The following is a 15,722-nucleotide window of genomic DNA, read 5'->3' on the forward strand; positions in this document are numbered from 1 at the left end:
TTAAGCCGTCAGTAATGTTACTTTCAGTTATGAATTTTCACACAAGTGAACAACCATGACTTTTCAGACAAAAAATAAAATAATAAATGTTAAATTACTAAGTTTGACTAAGTTTATAAAAAATAGTATAAGAGTTTATGTCTTAAATATGTTTACTATATATAAAAAATATATTTCATGATTAATCTAATCTAATAATATTGATTTGGTATCATAAATAACATTTTTTTTGAAAAAAAATTTGGCCAAACTTAAAATTGCTAGACTCATTGAAAAAAAATAATTGCACTCTTTTTGTAGCGGAGGGAACTCGGCTTATAAACAACACAAAAGCTGAAGACCAGCACCAATCTCAATAATGTAAAATGTGTTGTCCCACCATAGATCTCATGCTACTTAGCATTGCTGCCACCTAGTATTCCCTTGTTCCAGAACCTCTCACATTAGCACATTATTAAACTTTCATGCATTTGAACCACCCACGCTTGGTCCCTCACCACCTGTACATGCTGCTTCCAATGCTGCAGGAATTTAAAGAATTGATATTAGTATCAGGTGCTTGAGGAATCAAATTTTAATTTATTATTCACAGCAACAGAAGTTAACATCAACACACTTCACCAACTCAATAAGATGAATATGTCCCTATGTTTAGCACCGATATCTCTATTGATTGGGAGCAGAAAGGGCTATAGATGAACAGGATTAGAGACAGATAGAGGGTATTTGGAGTGTAGAAGTTCATGCAAGTAACTAGTTTTTTTTGTTATCTCTCCAGGCAGACGCTAAGTTGTCTGGACCTTACTTACCATCATACCATGAGCTAACGAATAAAATGCGTCATAGATCAATAAATTTCCTAGGCATATCTAATCAGTTACAGAGAGTCACAGAGACTACCAAAAATAAAAGATTTACACAGGATAAACCCTAAGATAGTGATATTGCACTTTCATAAGTTTTTTATTATTGAGCCTATCATGCCATGTTAGTAACCAACCTTTTGCTTGTTCTAAATACTGCAAAACTCAAAACTAAGTAAACGGCAAACCTATACCTGGAGTGTAGAAGCTCATGTATGGAACAATGGATTTGATTTCTCCTTCGTATACCTTCTTCACCTTATATGTCTTTAGATCAATTGTGTAGACAACATCATCTGCCCTCACAAAAATGATACCCAGACCTTCTGCGGCGCCAACCAGATAAAGTTTGGACAAGGCAGCATCAGCAGGGAGCAGCGTCTTAAACTCAATGTCTCTGCTTGGTTTCTGCCATTCATCACGTACTTTACAAGCATCATCCAGCTGGTTCCTCAACCAGAAGCAGAGTTTGGACCCTTGATTAATGGCGAGCCCCAGTTCACCGTTCTCGGTTGCTATGAGCACATCAGACTGGTAGCAATGGGGTATTGAAGATGGTAGCACAATCAATGATACTTGATGCAATTCCAGATTGTACTTGACAACTCTGCTTCCAAACAATTCCTTAAAGTAGAGCGCATTCCCCACGAGTGCGCTTACCATGGAAACGACGAGGGAATCAGGCTGCTGCTCAGTGTACATTGGCTCAGTCCAGGCAGCAGTTTTGGATGCGTAGGTGCAGACGAAGCATTGCCCTGCATCCGGGCCATGCAAGACACAGCCCAACAAAACCACGACAAAGTGTCGGCGGTGGCAATCAAGGTGGTCGCAGGCGCCGGCGGCGGCAGCGTCGGCGCATAGAACCGCCGCGGTCCACCAGATCGACACGGCCGAACACTGCGCCGGCAAGGGAAGCATCCGCTCCTCGTCCGTGATGGGGTCCCAGACCACGAGGTGGACGTGGATGCCCATGCCCTTCCCGGCGCTGAGGAGTACGCGGCCATGGCGTGCGTCCAGCGCGCACCAGTGCCCGCGGTCGGCCTCGGCCTCCAGGGAGCAGAAGGCGGTCGTCGGCACGAAGCGGGCCACGTCGTCGTGGTTGCAGAGCATCCCCAGCATCGGGGGCCGGCGGTGGAACTGGCGGAAGCCGGCGTCGGAGACGACGAGGCACCAGCGCCTGCAGACGAGCGAGGCGCGGACGAGGTTCGCGGGCTCGTGCGGCGGCAGGCGGATGAGCACCTCCTCCAGGAGGTCATCCGGCAGCGGCCGCGGCATGGCGCCGTTGCTCGGCCGGGCTCCGAGCCTGGCGGCGGCGGCGGCGGCGGAGCTAGGGTTCTGTTCTGCTGCAGGCGGGAGGAGAGGAGAGAGCATGGGAGTATTGGACACTTGACCTCTTCCAGATGGGCCCCATCTCCGAATGTAAGTGGGCTCTCATTGATGGAGTGCTGGCTCTTTTAAGGGTGTGTTTGGTTGAGGATGTTAAAATTTAATTGGTACTGTAGCATTTTCTTTTTATTTAACAATTAGTGTCTGATCATGGACTTATTATGTTTAAAAGATTCATCTCGCAAAATAGTCTATATTTAATTTAGTACTCCATGCATATCTCGAAACATTCGATGTGGTGAGTGTTAAAAAAAACGGATGCAACCAAACAAGCCTAAGGCAAATGGTTTATGCTCTTCAAATATTCACGACACAGATTGACACAGTTATACAGAGTTACAGACATAGCACACCAGCTTGCTGTTACTCAAGTTGAACCTTGTGCAGCTTCAAAAGTTAGAATTAAACAATAAGGATCATGAGAAAGGAAGTGTGTCACCATATGGCCATTCAATACTTTGTGCAGTTGCTCCAAAACTGAACCAAAGAATCATTTTGCTTCTCTAGAAATTTATTTATATCTACACAAACGTACTAGTTTACTGAAACTGAACTTTCTTTTAGGAGCTCTTCAGTTTATTGATTGTTGTATGCATACTCGTTACTGAAACTCAACATAACCGGAACCCCCAAACCTTGTGTTACTGAAACTGAAACATAGAGGCATACACACAGTTATACAGAGATACAGACTATGAGGCATGTCTTAACAATTTTTTTACTACTGTATGTAACATTACTTAACAAATTTGAAGCTGCCGTTGGAAGGACTTGTGAATCAAAGAGGCAGGAATTTAGAAGCTGTAATAAACTGCTCCAAAAGCCGCAGAAAATTAAACTTGCCATTGACCAGCACTTGCTTCTCACCAAGCTAACTGATACATACAGCATGACTTGTTTACGTAAAACTGAACTGAAACAGTAACCCCAAATGCTGCTTCACTGAAAGTCTTAAAACAGAACGGCAGTCTCAGTTTTCCAAAAAGGAAATGAGTGCATCTTCAGGTCAGCCATATTTTGTTTCTTCATTCAAGGAGCTCTTGCTCTTCAATTTGTTCGCCAAGGGGATTGAGGGGCAGCAAACATGTAGCAATAAGAAACAACAATTGCTTAAAGCTAGCCAAAACGGAAGCCTGAACATTTGTTCATGCTTTGATGACCTGCATTCCAACGAACAAGACTCGGAACCATGATTCAATTCACCGACAGCGTCAGGCATCAGCTCCTGATGAAGCCTTTCCATTGATGGGCATCAGCTCCTGAAACCACACTGATGGGCATGGCTGATCGCCTGATCGATCGTTCTGTGCCAAGGAAGCCATCAGAATGCACAGCCGTCGGTGGCTGCTGCTAGCTTCTAGTCTAGCTGAAGCGAGAAAAAGAAGAGTAAGGAGAGCCATGTCGAATGCCGATTAAGGCCCAACCCAACAACCTGGTTGACTGACCGGCATATGGGGACTATATACGCTTTGAACAGTTATATTAAACTTACAAATTTCCTTGGTGCAAATCAATCAATTTGGCTCTTAACCCAACCCACAGTTAAAATAAAATCACAAGAGAGAAGAGACAGATGGGGGGGACGAGCAGCACTAAACAGCTTACAAAAAAGAACAATATAACCTGGATCCAGTGATCAAGATAAAAAGATAAAAAAACACTCCTACTTTTAAAACAGTAAAACACAGACCTTGAAGGCCAACAAATAAGGTCTCACCGATGCAAAAGGAGCTGTCCTACAATAGATTATAGATCTCATGCTATTTACCATTACTACTACTACTACTACCCAGTTTTCCCTTGGCCGAGAACCTCTCACATGAGCACCTTTGGTTGTCATGCACTAGATCCAGCTGCACAGTTCCTCATCACCTAAACAGTTTGCCTCCAATTCTGCAACAATATTTACAAAGTTTGAGAATATCATCAGCTGATTGAGTAATCAAATCCGCCCTCGATGAACAATTATTCCTTACCAACCTTATTATACAACAGTCATGCTTTCGCACACTGATTTGGGTAACTATATATATATGTCCTAAAATTTAGCACTGATATCACTATCCATTGACAAATGAGGGCTATGGGTGAACAGGATTGAAGACAGGGAGGAAGCATCTGAAGTGTAGAAGCTCATCAAAGTAAATACATTTTTATTGTCTCTCTTGCTGCATACCTTCTGCCAAGTTGTCAGGCCTACCACTATAGAACAATTCCTAGCGGCATACCAGATCAGTTTCAAAGATTGTCGACCCAGGTCAATATAAGATTGTGATATTGCAATTCCATAAATTCAATATTGTTGAGCTGTATTATGCCATGTCAGTAACTGAATTATTACTTATATTCAGAACATTGCAACACCAAGAACCAAGTAAAGTCATATACCTGGACTGAAGAAGCGCATGTACGGAAAGACGGCGTGGATTCCTCTGCCATTGTATACTTTCTTCACCATATATGTCTTCAGATCAACTGTGCAGACTACACCATTCACCGTCACAAAAACGATATCGAGACCATCTGCGAAACCAACCACAAAAGCATCTGAAGTAAAGAAGGGATCACTCCCAAAATCAATGGTTTTGAATTGTGTCCATCCAGCATTATTATTAGCTTCAGGATTGTCCATCCTCAACCACATGCAGAGTTTGCCGTCTAATAGACTGATGAGCCCCAGACCGTCCTCCGTTGTCGTGAGCACAGAACGCTGGTCACAGTAGTGCAAGGTTGGAAGCTGAATCCATGAAATCTCACACAGTTCCAAATCGTACTTCAAAGCTGTGTTCGTCATTGGAATCCCCAAATAGAGCTCGTTCCCGAGTAGCACAGCAGGCGAGTAACCAGCGTAGATGTAGCAGTCATTGAGGTGGTGAAGGGAGATTGGCTCGCTCCAGGCGGCAAAATAATCAGACGAGTCGTAGGTGCAGACGAACATGTTCCTTGGATCAGTGCCCACGAAAACCACGAGGAAAGATCCACCACGGTGGCAATCATGGTGGTCGCAGGCTGCGGCGCCGCAGAGAATCGCCGCGGTGCAGGTTACCGCCCACCGCGGCAGGACGGGAAGCACCTGCCGGTCGTCAGTGATGGGGTCCCAGACGACGAGGACGTTCCGTGTGGGTTCCCGTAGGAGGACACGGCCGTGGCGCGCGTCCAGCGGGCGCCAGCGGGATGTGGTGGCATGCAGCGGGGAGGAGGCCGTTGTGCGCACGAAGCTGCAGCGGTCGCCGTCGCCGTGGTTGTCGCAGAGGAATCCCAGCATGGGGGGCGTGCGGCGGTGGAACTCGCGGAATCTGCGCTGGAAGCGGGGGCTGGTGACGAGGCGGCGCCAAGGCTTGCAGACGAGCGCGGCGCGGAAGAGGCTCGCGGGCTCCTGCGGCGGGAGGCGGAGGAGGATCTCTTCGATAAGCTCCTCCATCAGCGAAGGCGGCGGCGGCGGCGGCAAGGACGGCTCCGACATGGTTGTAGCAGCGTGATGGTTTTGCTCGGGGGACAGACGGACACTGCAAGCTGGTTTTTTTTTCCGACAAAAGCTATTATTTATTTATTTATTTATTTATTTATTTCTGCTAGCGATTCCCGCCCAAGAGGCCAAGACCCAACCCAAATACCCAATACGAGCCATGTTCCACACACACACATACACTTTTGAGGGGCAGGCTGATTGACATGAGAGCAAGGTTTGTAATAAAGCCAAGTACTTGGGCCTTGTTTAGATGTGAAAAATTTTTGGATTTCACTACCGTACCACTTTCGTTTGTTTGTGGTAAATATTGTCCAATCATAGACTAATAACTAGGATCAAAAGATTCGTCTCGTGATTTATAGTCAAACTGGGTGATTAGTTTTTATTTTCGTCTATATTTAATGCTTCATGCATGTGCCGGAAGATTCGATGTGACAGAAAATCTTAAAAACTTTTTGGATTTCAGGGTGAACTAAACAAGGCCTTGGCTATAAGACAAGCTATAAGAGTCAAGTCATACATTAATTGTTTTCTATTTATTTATAAAAAAAAGGTTTTATTATTACATGATACCATATCTTTTTTTTTCTCTTTCTGCTTCTCCTCACATATCATGTTGTTTGGACCCACAGATGCCTATGTTTTCGTGCTCAGCATGGTGCTAAAATAAGAGCCAAGCAATCTTTTCTCTCCTTCGCATCAGCAAAAATGTTGACTAAAATAACACTCATTGTTGTACTTGCTCTAAGTCAATTCGCCATCGCACCTCTGGCCCCCAGAGGCGCCGACCTTATGCTCGCCGGATTCCGTCGCCGCTGCCTCTGCCCTACTCTCCCCTTGACTAGCTTGAGCACTATCGTGGTGCACTTCTTGAGATCTCATGTTACGTTTCTGGCTTGGGGTTGACCGACAAGGATGTCGGTTTCTTAAGGGGGTGAAGATGTAATATCCTGGTCCAGGGCTTAATAAATTAATAGGATACTCATATCAACAAGTTGTAACTTTTTTTTTCCAGAAGCCCATTTTTAAAGAACTCTAAAGTTAAGCGTGCTTGGTCTAGAGAAATTTAGAGATGGGTGACCAATTAGGAAGTTCTTTCCGGATGCGTACGAGTGAGGATAAAGTGCGCAGAAGGATAGTCTATGTCCTAAAAAGCTGGTGTTGGTATGTGAGACCAGATGTTGGTCTGTGAGGATAGTCTATGTCCTAAAAGAGGCGGGAATTCATTAACAATTTCAGAATAATACACAAAATACCATATTATAAACTGAAGGTCTCCACCATCTTATTCATTAGTAGTTCAGCCTTGTCACCGTAGATCTTAGGAATAACACAGCTCATGTAACAGAAGAACTAAACAACTTCATCATGATCTTTCTTATTGTGGTTCACTAACAGCATCCAGTGAATTGCTTGTGGCATGGCCATTATTTTCAACGTGCGTCCTAGTCATCCTTATCCAACTCACGCACAAAACTGCAAAAAATTACAAATTCGGAGAACATCAGGCGAATATGATTCAAACTAGGCATTGTTTCCGTGCTAGGGCCCAAGGCCTAATCCAACCAGGCCGTGACGTCTCCTCGGGCAAATCTCGTTGCATTCTGTTTGACCAAAAAAAAGCCGTTCACTTTTTTGTGAAAAACAAAAATCCTTTTCGCTTAGCAATCGCTTTTGCTGTTTTCTATCTCAAAAAATACTCATGCAGGCAAGTCACAGCTGTAAAACTAACAAATAGCTTGCTTGAACAGTCAATCCTTATGGTCCCAACTGTCAATGTCATCAAGACGCCATGGGCCATGGCAAAACTATTTTGTCAATATCTTGCTATAGTTGAGCTAGGAGGAGCCCCTGCTAAGAAAACACAGGACAACAGCTTCACTAAGTCGAAACAGAAGCCCCAACATTGTTCCATTCAAACTGGAACTCAAGTGCAGAGCCATACTGATGACTGCTGAACCATTCAGCAAAATGAAACGAACAAAGAGGAACGAATCTGTATGAACAGAGTTTCAACAATGCTCTGTGGCAAAGATGTCAGACTCCCTCAGCAACGAAAGAGATTCAAGTCAGAATGCATACTTTGTTTACTTGATTCCTCATGGCTAGCAGATTAAGTGACACATCTCCAGATGTAATAAAGATGGAAATTGATATGCACAAGGTGAAAAGTGATGTGCTTTGTTATTCTTTGATGATGTCAATTCTTTTCCCCCCTTGAGTTTTACCTGTGCACAAGCTAAATTGTGTCAAATGGTCTCTGTCCGGACTGTGTTCTGGTTTCAAGGATCACACATATAAAGTGTCTGAATCTGAATTCCGATGTTCACCAAATTGGCCACAAAAGTAAATAACACAACAATAAATTAACAATTTACTGGTTATGCAATCAAAATGTTGAAACACACCAAAATTATGTAGGAACAGCATAGACCATATGAAATTGCAGTGTTTTGGTTTCACAATGCTCAATTCTAGGGCCTAAACTTTTTTAGAAGAGGAATGAACAATATGCAGATTTCAGGTTTTCATCACAAGCAAGAATCCTGAACCACATATAGTCACAGTCCAAGTAGGACAATTCAGGGGTAAACAACCCGATATGACTTTGGGCTTTCATAGCTAAAAAGTTGAAGAGAAACATAAACCATAAAGGCTAACAGGTTAAGGCCAATAACGATCTCATGGATCCAAATTGTGTGTCCGACCAAAAATCTCATGCTAGTTACCATTACTGCTACCCAGTTTTCCCTTGCGCGAGCTCTCACATGAGCACCTCAAGTCTTTCATGCACTTGAGCCACCAGCACTTGGCCCCTCATTTGTACAGGATGCTCCCAAAGCTGTAGGAATTTACAAATTTTGAGAAAAAAAACATTAGATGATTAAGGAATCAACTATCCCCTTGATGAATAATTGCTTCTCACAAACTAAACATAAGTTAACAAATACACTTCCAACAACTCAACAGAAGACAATGGACTCAGGTTTAAGCTAAATATGCCCCTTAATTTAAAACCGAAATCACCAACTATTTGGATTTTGTTAAGTCAGTTGACAGATGGAGAGCTTAGGCTAAGTCGTTGTAAGGGTTGTACCATCAGAACAAAACAAGATTATTAATAGATGAAGAGAATCCTAGGCATATTGAACAAGTTCCATAGATGATCCAACATTAAAAAAAAGGGTAGGAACTAGGATAAAACCAGTTTGGTAGATAACAGATTGTGATATTCGACTTTTGTACACTAGTTATTCTTGAGCATATCATCCAAAATTGCATGTTAGCATTTCAAATACCGCTCGTTCTGAATATTGTAAAAACCAAAAACTAAGCAAAGCTATACCTGGAGTGTAAAAGTTCATGTAAGGGACAACACTGTTGATACTTATGCCAATGCCCCTGAAAATCTTCGTCGCCTTATAGGTCGAGAGATGAACTAAGTAGAGCACATTGTTCACCAACAAGAAAACCATACCAAAGCGATCTGCAAAGCCAGCCACACGAGGTTCAGCTGACCCCAAGAGCGTGTCGACAGGGAGCAGGCTCTGGATCTCAATGGCTCTGGTTTGCATCCACCCAACAGCATCGTCCCTGGACCATGTGTGGAGCGCGTAGTGATGTACGCTGGCAATCCCCAGTCCACCACCCTCCGTGGTTATGAACACATTTGACTGATTGAAGGAACATTCAGTTGGGAATTCAATCCCAGAGATGTGTCCCGATTGAAGGTCGTACTTGAGGATTGTGTCTGACATTGGAAACCCAAAGTAGAGCGCATTCCCCACACACTTGCTGGTCATCCGTGGAGGAGTGGCGCTGATTGAGAGCTGAGTGAAGATTGGGCCGTTCCATGCAGCAGTTTCAGATGAGAAGGTGTAGATGAAGGTCCTCCTATCGAGATGAAGGCAGCCCACGAAAACCACGAGGAAGGGTCCACGATGGCAATCAAGGTGATCGCAGGCGCCCGCATCGGGGGTGGAAGAGCAGAGAACCGCCGCAGCCAAACAGAGCACCCGCGGCGACGGGATGGGCACCATCCGCCGCTCCATGGTGATGGGATCACAGACTTGGAGTTCGACGCCGGCAGCCTCCGCTGCTGGCTCCCGGCCGACGCGGCGGGTGAGGACGCGGCCGTGGCGTGCGTCGAGCACGCGCCATCTGCGGGACTCGAGGAGCGGCAGGCAGAAGGCGGGTCTTCCGGGCACGAAGCGGGACACGCTGGAGCCGTCGGAATCGACCTCGGCGTTGACGAGGATCGCCAGCATCGGGGGCGTGCGGTGGAACTCGCGGTACCTGCGTCGGAAGCCGGGGCTGGAGATGAGGCGGCACCAGCGCTTGCAGACGAGCGCGGCGCGGAATAGGAACGCGGGATGTTGTGGCGAGAAGCGGAGGAGGATCTCCTCGACGTGCTCCTCCACCAGGACCGGCGGCGGCGGCGGCATGCCTGGATTGCGGCCGGCGCGAGGGGGATTGGTTTGGCGGGCGGCGGGCGGCGGGCGGCGGGCAGCGAGCGAGAGAAGTGGACTGGACTGAAGATGAAGAACTCCGATTCCAGGCGTCACCTGCTTCGGCCCAACGCCTCCCAATTAATCATGCTGAATGGTGGGGCCCAGGAGCCAGCGAGACTGAGGATGGACCCCGCGGGTAACAAGTTCAACATTCTCCTTTGGGCAAATAAACAAACCGTGTTGCATCAGCTCTTGTCATTTTTTATTAACCCTTTTATTAAGACTTATTTTAAAAATAACTCATGCTAACTTTTATCTTGATTTCTAACCCTTTTTAGCCACACCAATGCCCTTGACACATTACAAAAATATTGTCACACCACGTGCATTAGCGCGGCAAGATATATATGCTGGAATGTGAAAATCTAATGTAGACACTTTGTTGTCCTACTCATGTTGACGTGGCAGCATTGTTTTGTTACACGCATTCATATTAGAATATACAAAAGTTATAGCTCTTTATGAGATCTATAAATTTGTAGTTTTGTTTTCTTTATTTGAAGTTGTTAAGATACTCACCACCGTTGGAGCATGTCCTCTCCTGCCAACGTTCTCCTAGGCGACACGGGTGGCTCCTCCCCTCCCCACCGTTGGAGCTTGTCCTCTCCGGCCACTCGCCCTCGCTGCCGCCGGAGCTTCACAACCGCAAGGATGGCGACATCGGGGCCTTCCTTGTCTTCCTCTTTTTCCTACTCTATTTTTCCCTATGGATGGCGACCATGCCACGACGGCTGGTGGCGGCTTGCTTCTGGTGTCCACAACGCCCAACTCATTGGATCCGACAGTCCTATGTGGTGGGTCTAGCACAAGCAGCTCTCGTCAGCTCCTTTGCTCTCCTCTTCCCTCCTCCTCCACCCTACACTTCTCTCGCAGCCAAGGCTATGGCACACAGCGAGTCGGATCTCGGCTCACCAAAGCCTGATTTGGCCTCTCCTCTATCGAGTCTACGGTAGTCACGTAGTCTCAGTGGACGCGCGGACCCGCCTAGGCAAGCAGGCGACAACACAACATCGGTGCGCTGTTGTTCATTGTTGAGGCGGTCGAGCAGGACGCGGGGCTGTGCACCACACGCTATGCGTAGCATAGTCATGGCAGCTTGGGCGTGGATGGGCGACGGAGCGGTAGTGAGCATCGGGGCCAACCTCGATCGTGACTAGCCGACGCGGACAACAGGGCACGCCAGTTGGTATCGTCCCATAGCAGTCAGTGCCAAGGCGGTCGCAGCGAGGCATAGGCCTGGGTGCGGTGGGCACGCGTACCCTAGTTGTGGTACACGTGGACATGGACGCAGAGGCCTGGGTGCGGCAGGCTGCAGTAGGCATCGGCGTCAGTCTCGGCCATGGCTAGCGCTGGCTAGAGACTGGTTATGCCGAGCGAGGCGATGGCGAACAAGCTGGGTGACATGTGTCTATGGTGGCGCACCGATGCTTGGGCACAAAAGTGGGGGCGATGCTTGCTGGTGCACGCCTCCCATCATCATAGGTGAATCCGAGAGTGGCTCAGCGAGGTATCACAGTGATCAGCAATGCCGATGTGTCTGTCCCACCATCATAGGCATGCCCCACACTGGCGGCTCCACATGGTGTGGCAGCGACCGATGCCTCCTCCGTCCAGGCACGGATGCTTGCCAGTGTGTGCCGCCCACCATCACGGGCGAGTCCATAAATGGCTTCACGAGTTGTGGCGGTGATCGACACCCTCCTCCATCCAGGCACCACCGTTGCAGGCAAATCTGACAAATCTGACAAGGACTTCAGAGTGTTGTGGTGGTGTCTAGCCCCCACCCCTTTGTCCAGGTGCGAAGGTTTGCCTGTGCACACCGAGAATGGCTCTATGAGGTGTGGCAGTGGGTGGCACCCCCTTTGTCTAGATGCAGACGATCGTCGACATGCACAACTCCCCCTTTGAAGGGTCAAAGGGAGCATTGGCAAAGATTCTTGGCAAAAGCTCAGCTCAGATCATTCTGGACGAACGACGAGGATCTCCTTAAAGGCGTCACTAGAGAACCTCTTACCACTGCTTGTTCAACCCCTCAGCACAAGGCTCGAGTGAAAGCCTTGCCAAGCTCCCGTGACATCACCTCTTGTTCTTTGGCTGACGATGATTATGTTATGACGTCACCCACCTTCCTAACGGCTAATCACGTATATATGGTGGCAACTCCAAGTTCACCACCCTCCGTGGATGTGAACACTTTTGGCTCAGATCGAGTTGGGAGATCATACTTGAGGATTCTCTTTGACAATGCAAACCCAAAATAGAGCGCATTCCCCACACACACGGTTGGCATCCGCGTGTGCGGGGTTCCTGATGACGCCAACGGAGAGTCGGTTGCTCCATGTAGCAGATTCGGATGAGTAGGTGTACAAGTAGCTGTCCATAGCTTGAGGATCATCGACGACGACAAGAACCACGAGGAAGGGTCCACGTACGGTGGCAATCAAGGTGGTCGCAAGCGCCGGTGGTGGTGACAGAGCAAAGAACCGCAGCAGCCATGCAACGCAGCCCCCGCGACGACGGCCTTGGGGACGGGCCGGGCACCTCCCGCTGCTCCTTGCTGGTGACGAGATCCCAGACGATGAGGTCGACGCTGTCAGGATCCGCGGGCTGCCGCTGGAAGAGGACGCGGCCGTGGCGTGCGTCGAGCACGCGCCAGCTGCGGGTCTCGTCGTGCGGCAGGCAGGAGGCGGCCGTGGGCACGAAGCGGGCGGGGCCGGCCTGGACGTTGAGGAGGAACCCCAGTATCGGGGGCGTGCGGTGGAACTCGCGGAACCTGCGCCGGAAGCCCAGGCCCGAGACGAGGCGGCACCAGCGCTTGCAGACGAGCGAGGCGCGGACGAGGCCCGCGGGCTCGTGCGGCGGGAAGCGGAGCAGGATGTCCACGATGAGCTCCTCCGGCAGGGCCCGCGGCGGCGGGGCCATGACTGATTGCGGCCGGTGCTAGGGTTTGGTGATTTGGGCGAGGGCGAGCCACAGCCACAAGCGCAAGCGAGGTCGAGGAGAGAAAGAGGAATGAACTGAAGAGGTTGCCATCTGCTTCGGCCAAAGGCCCAAGGCCTCAACACAACACGCTGGCAGTGGGGCCCAGGAACCAGCGAGACTGACAATGGGCCCCGCACGTGACACAGTCAAACACATTTTTTTTATAGGTATAGTCAAACATTTTCTTGGACTGGAGCATACGAATCGTCTTGTTGCGTCGGTTGATCGGTTCTTGCATTCAGTGAAAACATACCCTTGATGAAATTGATCCAACCACAACAGAAATTGGTTTTTTTTTTCTGAATCAACAGAAATTGATTTTGGTGCACGTGCAACCACAACAGAAATTGATCCAAGACATTCTTCAGTTCAATGCCTCGTCAGACAAGAATACATACTCAGGGTTTTCTTTTTCGGCGAAATTTCGTATTTTTCGGGGAGGTCCAAAACTTTTTTTTTATATCGGTCAAATTTTTTAGTTAAATTCATGTTTCGCTTCAAAATTACTCCAAACAACAATAAAATGACTCACCATATCTTCTAGTCTTATCAAAGCCCTAAATTTCTTCAAAACTATTTAATTTTCTCACTCATATATTCCATGACACTAGCATATACAACTCGCCTACCGTCAGCCCGCGGTACTACCGCAATGATATATTGTGTTATTTCGTTGATATTATATAAATTTGTGATGAGTGATAGATTAGAAAGTTTTTCTAGTAAAATGATACCAAAATTTTTAAAAATCAATTTAAATTTATTTAAATTTCATCCGAAATTTCTTATTTATCGGCAGGTGCCGAAAAAATTTTCCTACCGAAAAGGAAAACCTTGTATACACTGGCTCACTGGAACTGATGAACATTTCATGATTCATGATCACACTCTACAAGAAATAACCACATGCTTTTGGCCAATTCGGTGATAAGAATGGACTCAAAAGTCACCTAAATCAAAAGGCTAAACTGGAATTGGAATGTTGGATGTCCACTAGATTACTGACCCCGAAAGGGGTATCAGAATAGTAATAGTTGTCCTGACATAGAGATCTAGGTATATATATATATATATATATATATATATATATATATGCAGCATAACTGCATTTGCTACTACTAAATCCTCCCCTTCTATACCAAGAATCTCACACATGACAATTCGCTGACACTAATATGATTTTCAGATACTATAGACAAGATGCATTAAGTTATCAAGTGACGAAAGAAATAATTGAGCAGATGAAGTAAGTTATCAAGGCACGAGATTATTCTTTTCCTCTAACAGAATGGCTGTCAAAATTCATAGACTCAGATGGGCCCATGTGTAATTCACTCAGCAGCAATCATAATCAAGGAGGCAACGTATTGAGTGGCAAATTATTTGGATTTTTCAGAGTATCATTTGTAATTTCGCTGCGCTAGTAAGAATTTTGGATCGAAAAGAACTTTCAACTTTTCAAGGTTAAGAGCTGCTGTCAATTTAAGCCAGTACCACATGAGTGTACAACAGGATACGATGCACTATTACAAATCACCAAACATATGTATCCATGTGTGAGTCCATTTGTTGACAAAATATGGCAGAAGAATTGAACATTTGAACCAATGGAGAAAAACAAGGAGTTCAACACGTTTCTTCACAAGTGGAAGAATGTTAAACGCGAATTTGAAATTACAGTGACTGACGTTGCTCTGTGGACTCTGGAGTGAAACCAACAGTACAACACCCTTCATTACTCTGCAAATGACAGAAACACGGTTAGTTGTAGTACACCATGGCAACATTTCAGTTGTGCTAGTAGTAAGCGTATGACTCAGTAAAAACGACCCTTCATCTCTAACACGTGCTCAACAAGCCTAGGGCTAATACTAGTTGCAGAATTTACAAAGTGAGCCAGTGAGGCTCCATTTTTCAGAGAAGCACCTCTAGTTCTTAGGCCTCTCCAATTTCACAATTACAGACAAGCATGATGGCAGGGCGGTATCCAGGACCTCCATGCCAAGCCATCAGATTTCACAAGCAAGGCTGTATAACAACAACTAAACTGTGACAGTCAACGGTCCATTCACATGCTTCACCTATGGGACTGTTTTCGCCTTTACCTGATTTTTCTGACTTCTGAATTGAGTTTTTCTGTCTTATACAAGTAAACTTTCTCTATTTTCTAATCCCCAGCCTTTGCTTACTGAGCTATTAAGCGAAAAATACCCCTGAGCTTTTGTTTAGTGAGCCACTGAGCCATCACTATCTATGATCTATGTAACTTCTTTGTAGAGCATGTATGATCCCAAGGTCAAAGAAATCAGATTGTCAGATTAGCAGCTGATTTTATTCAGACTATGAACCTATATATTCTATATTCTTTGCTTCAGGCTTTCAGCCAGGATCTACATTAATCAGTTGCCCTTTTACACTTTTGGCTAACTAAAGAACATGAGTTGCCTTTAGGCAAAATTCTGGCCCCACACATTCTCAACAAAGGAAATAACTCTCTAGTGCCAGCTGATA

General features: G+C 46.4%; 3 protein-coding genes across 3 annotated transcripts; all 3 read right to left on the reverse strand.

Annotated features, from left to right (window-relative positions):
* LOC8054549 lies at window positions 270-2,005 on the reverse strand. Its single transcript, XM_002461309.2, has 2 exons — window positions 1,058-2,005; window positions 270-521 (listed from the first exon to the last, which is right to left on the reverse strand). Exons 1-2 carry the CDS (start codon window positions 1,980-1,982, stop codon window positions 463-465), a joined length of 984 nt encoding a protein of 327 aa, XP_002461354.2. The 5' UTR covers window positions 1,983-2,005; the 3' UTR covers window positions 270-462.
* Window positions 4,964-5,712, reverse strand: LOC8057547. The gene is made up of 2 exons (XM_021452472.1): window positions 5,094-5,712; window positions 4,964-4,986 (listed from the first exon to the last, which is right to left on the reverse strand). Exons 1-2 carry the CDS (start codon window positions 5,710-5,712, stop codon window positions 4,964-4,966), a joined length of 642 nt encoding a protein of 213 aa, XP_021308147.1.
* Window positions 8,114-10,263, reverse strand: LOC8059861. The gene is made up of 2 exons (XM_002461311.2): window positions 9,065-10,263; window positions 8,114-8,560 (listed from the first exon to the last, which is right to left on the reverse strand). Exons 1-2 carry the CDS (start codon window positions 10,161-10,163, stop codon window positions 8,505-8,507), a joined length of 1,155 nt encoding a protein of 384 aa, XP_002461356.2. The 5' UTR covers window positions 10,164-10,263; the 3' UTR covers window positions 8,114-8,504.

The sequence above is a fragment of the Sorghum bicolor genome, chromosome 2 (assembly GCF_000003195.3).
Source record: "Sorghum bicolor cultivar BTx623 chromosome 2, Sorghum_bicolor_NCBIv3, whole genome shotgun sequence".
NCBI classification, from domain to species: Eukaryota; Viridiplantae; Streptophyta; class Magnoliopsida; order Poales; family Poaceae; genus Sorghum; species Sorghum bicolor.

Bases quoted from the DNA above. Each gene is read 5' to 3' on its own strand.
- LOC8057547 (XM_021452472.1), bottom strand. From the start codon at position 5,712: ATGTCGGAGCCGTCCTTGCCGCCGCCGCCGCCGCCTTCGCTGATGGAG. The intron at 4,987-5,093 runs GTTACTCGCCTG...TCATGGATTCAG, and splicing joins TGACTGCTACATCTACGCTG to CTTCCAACCTTGCACTACTG.
- LOC8054549 (XM_002461309.2), bottom strand. From the start codon at position 1,982: ATGCTGGGGATGCTCTGCAACCACGACGACGTGGCCCGCTTCGTGCCG. The intron at 522-1,057 runs GTATAGGTTTGC...AAATTCCTGCAG, and splicing joins CATGAGCTTCTACACTCCAG to CATTGGAAGCAGCATGTACA.
- LOC8059861 (XM_002461311.2), bottom strand. From the start codon at position 10,163: ATGCCGCCGCCGCCGCCGGTCCTGGTGGAGGAGCACGTCGAGGAGATC. The intron at 8,561-9,064 runs GTATAGCTTTGC...AAATTCCTACAG, and splicing joins CATGAACTTTTACACTCCAG to CTTTGGGAGCATCCTGTACA.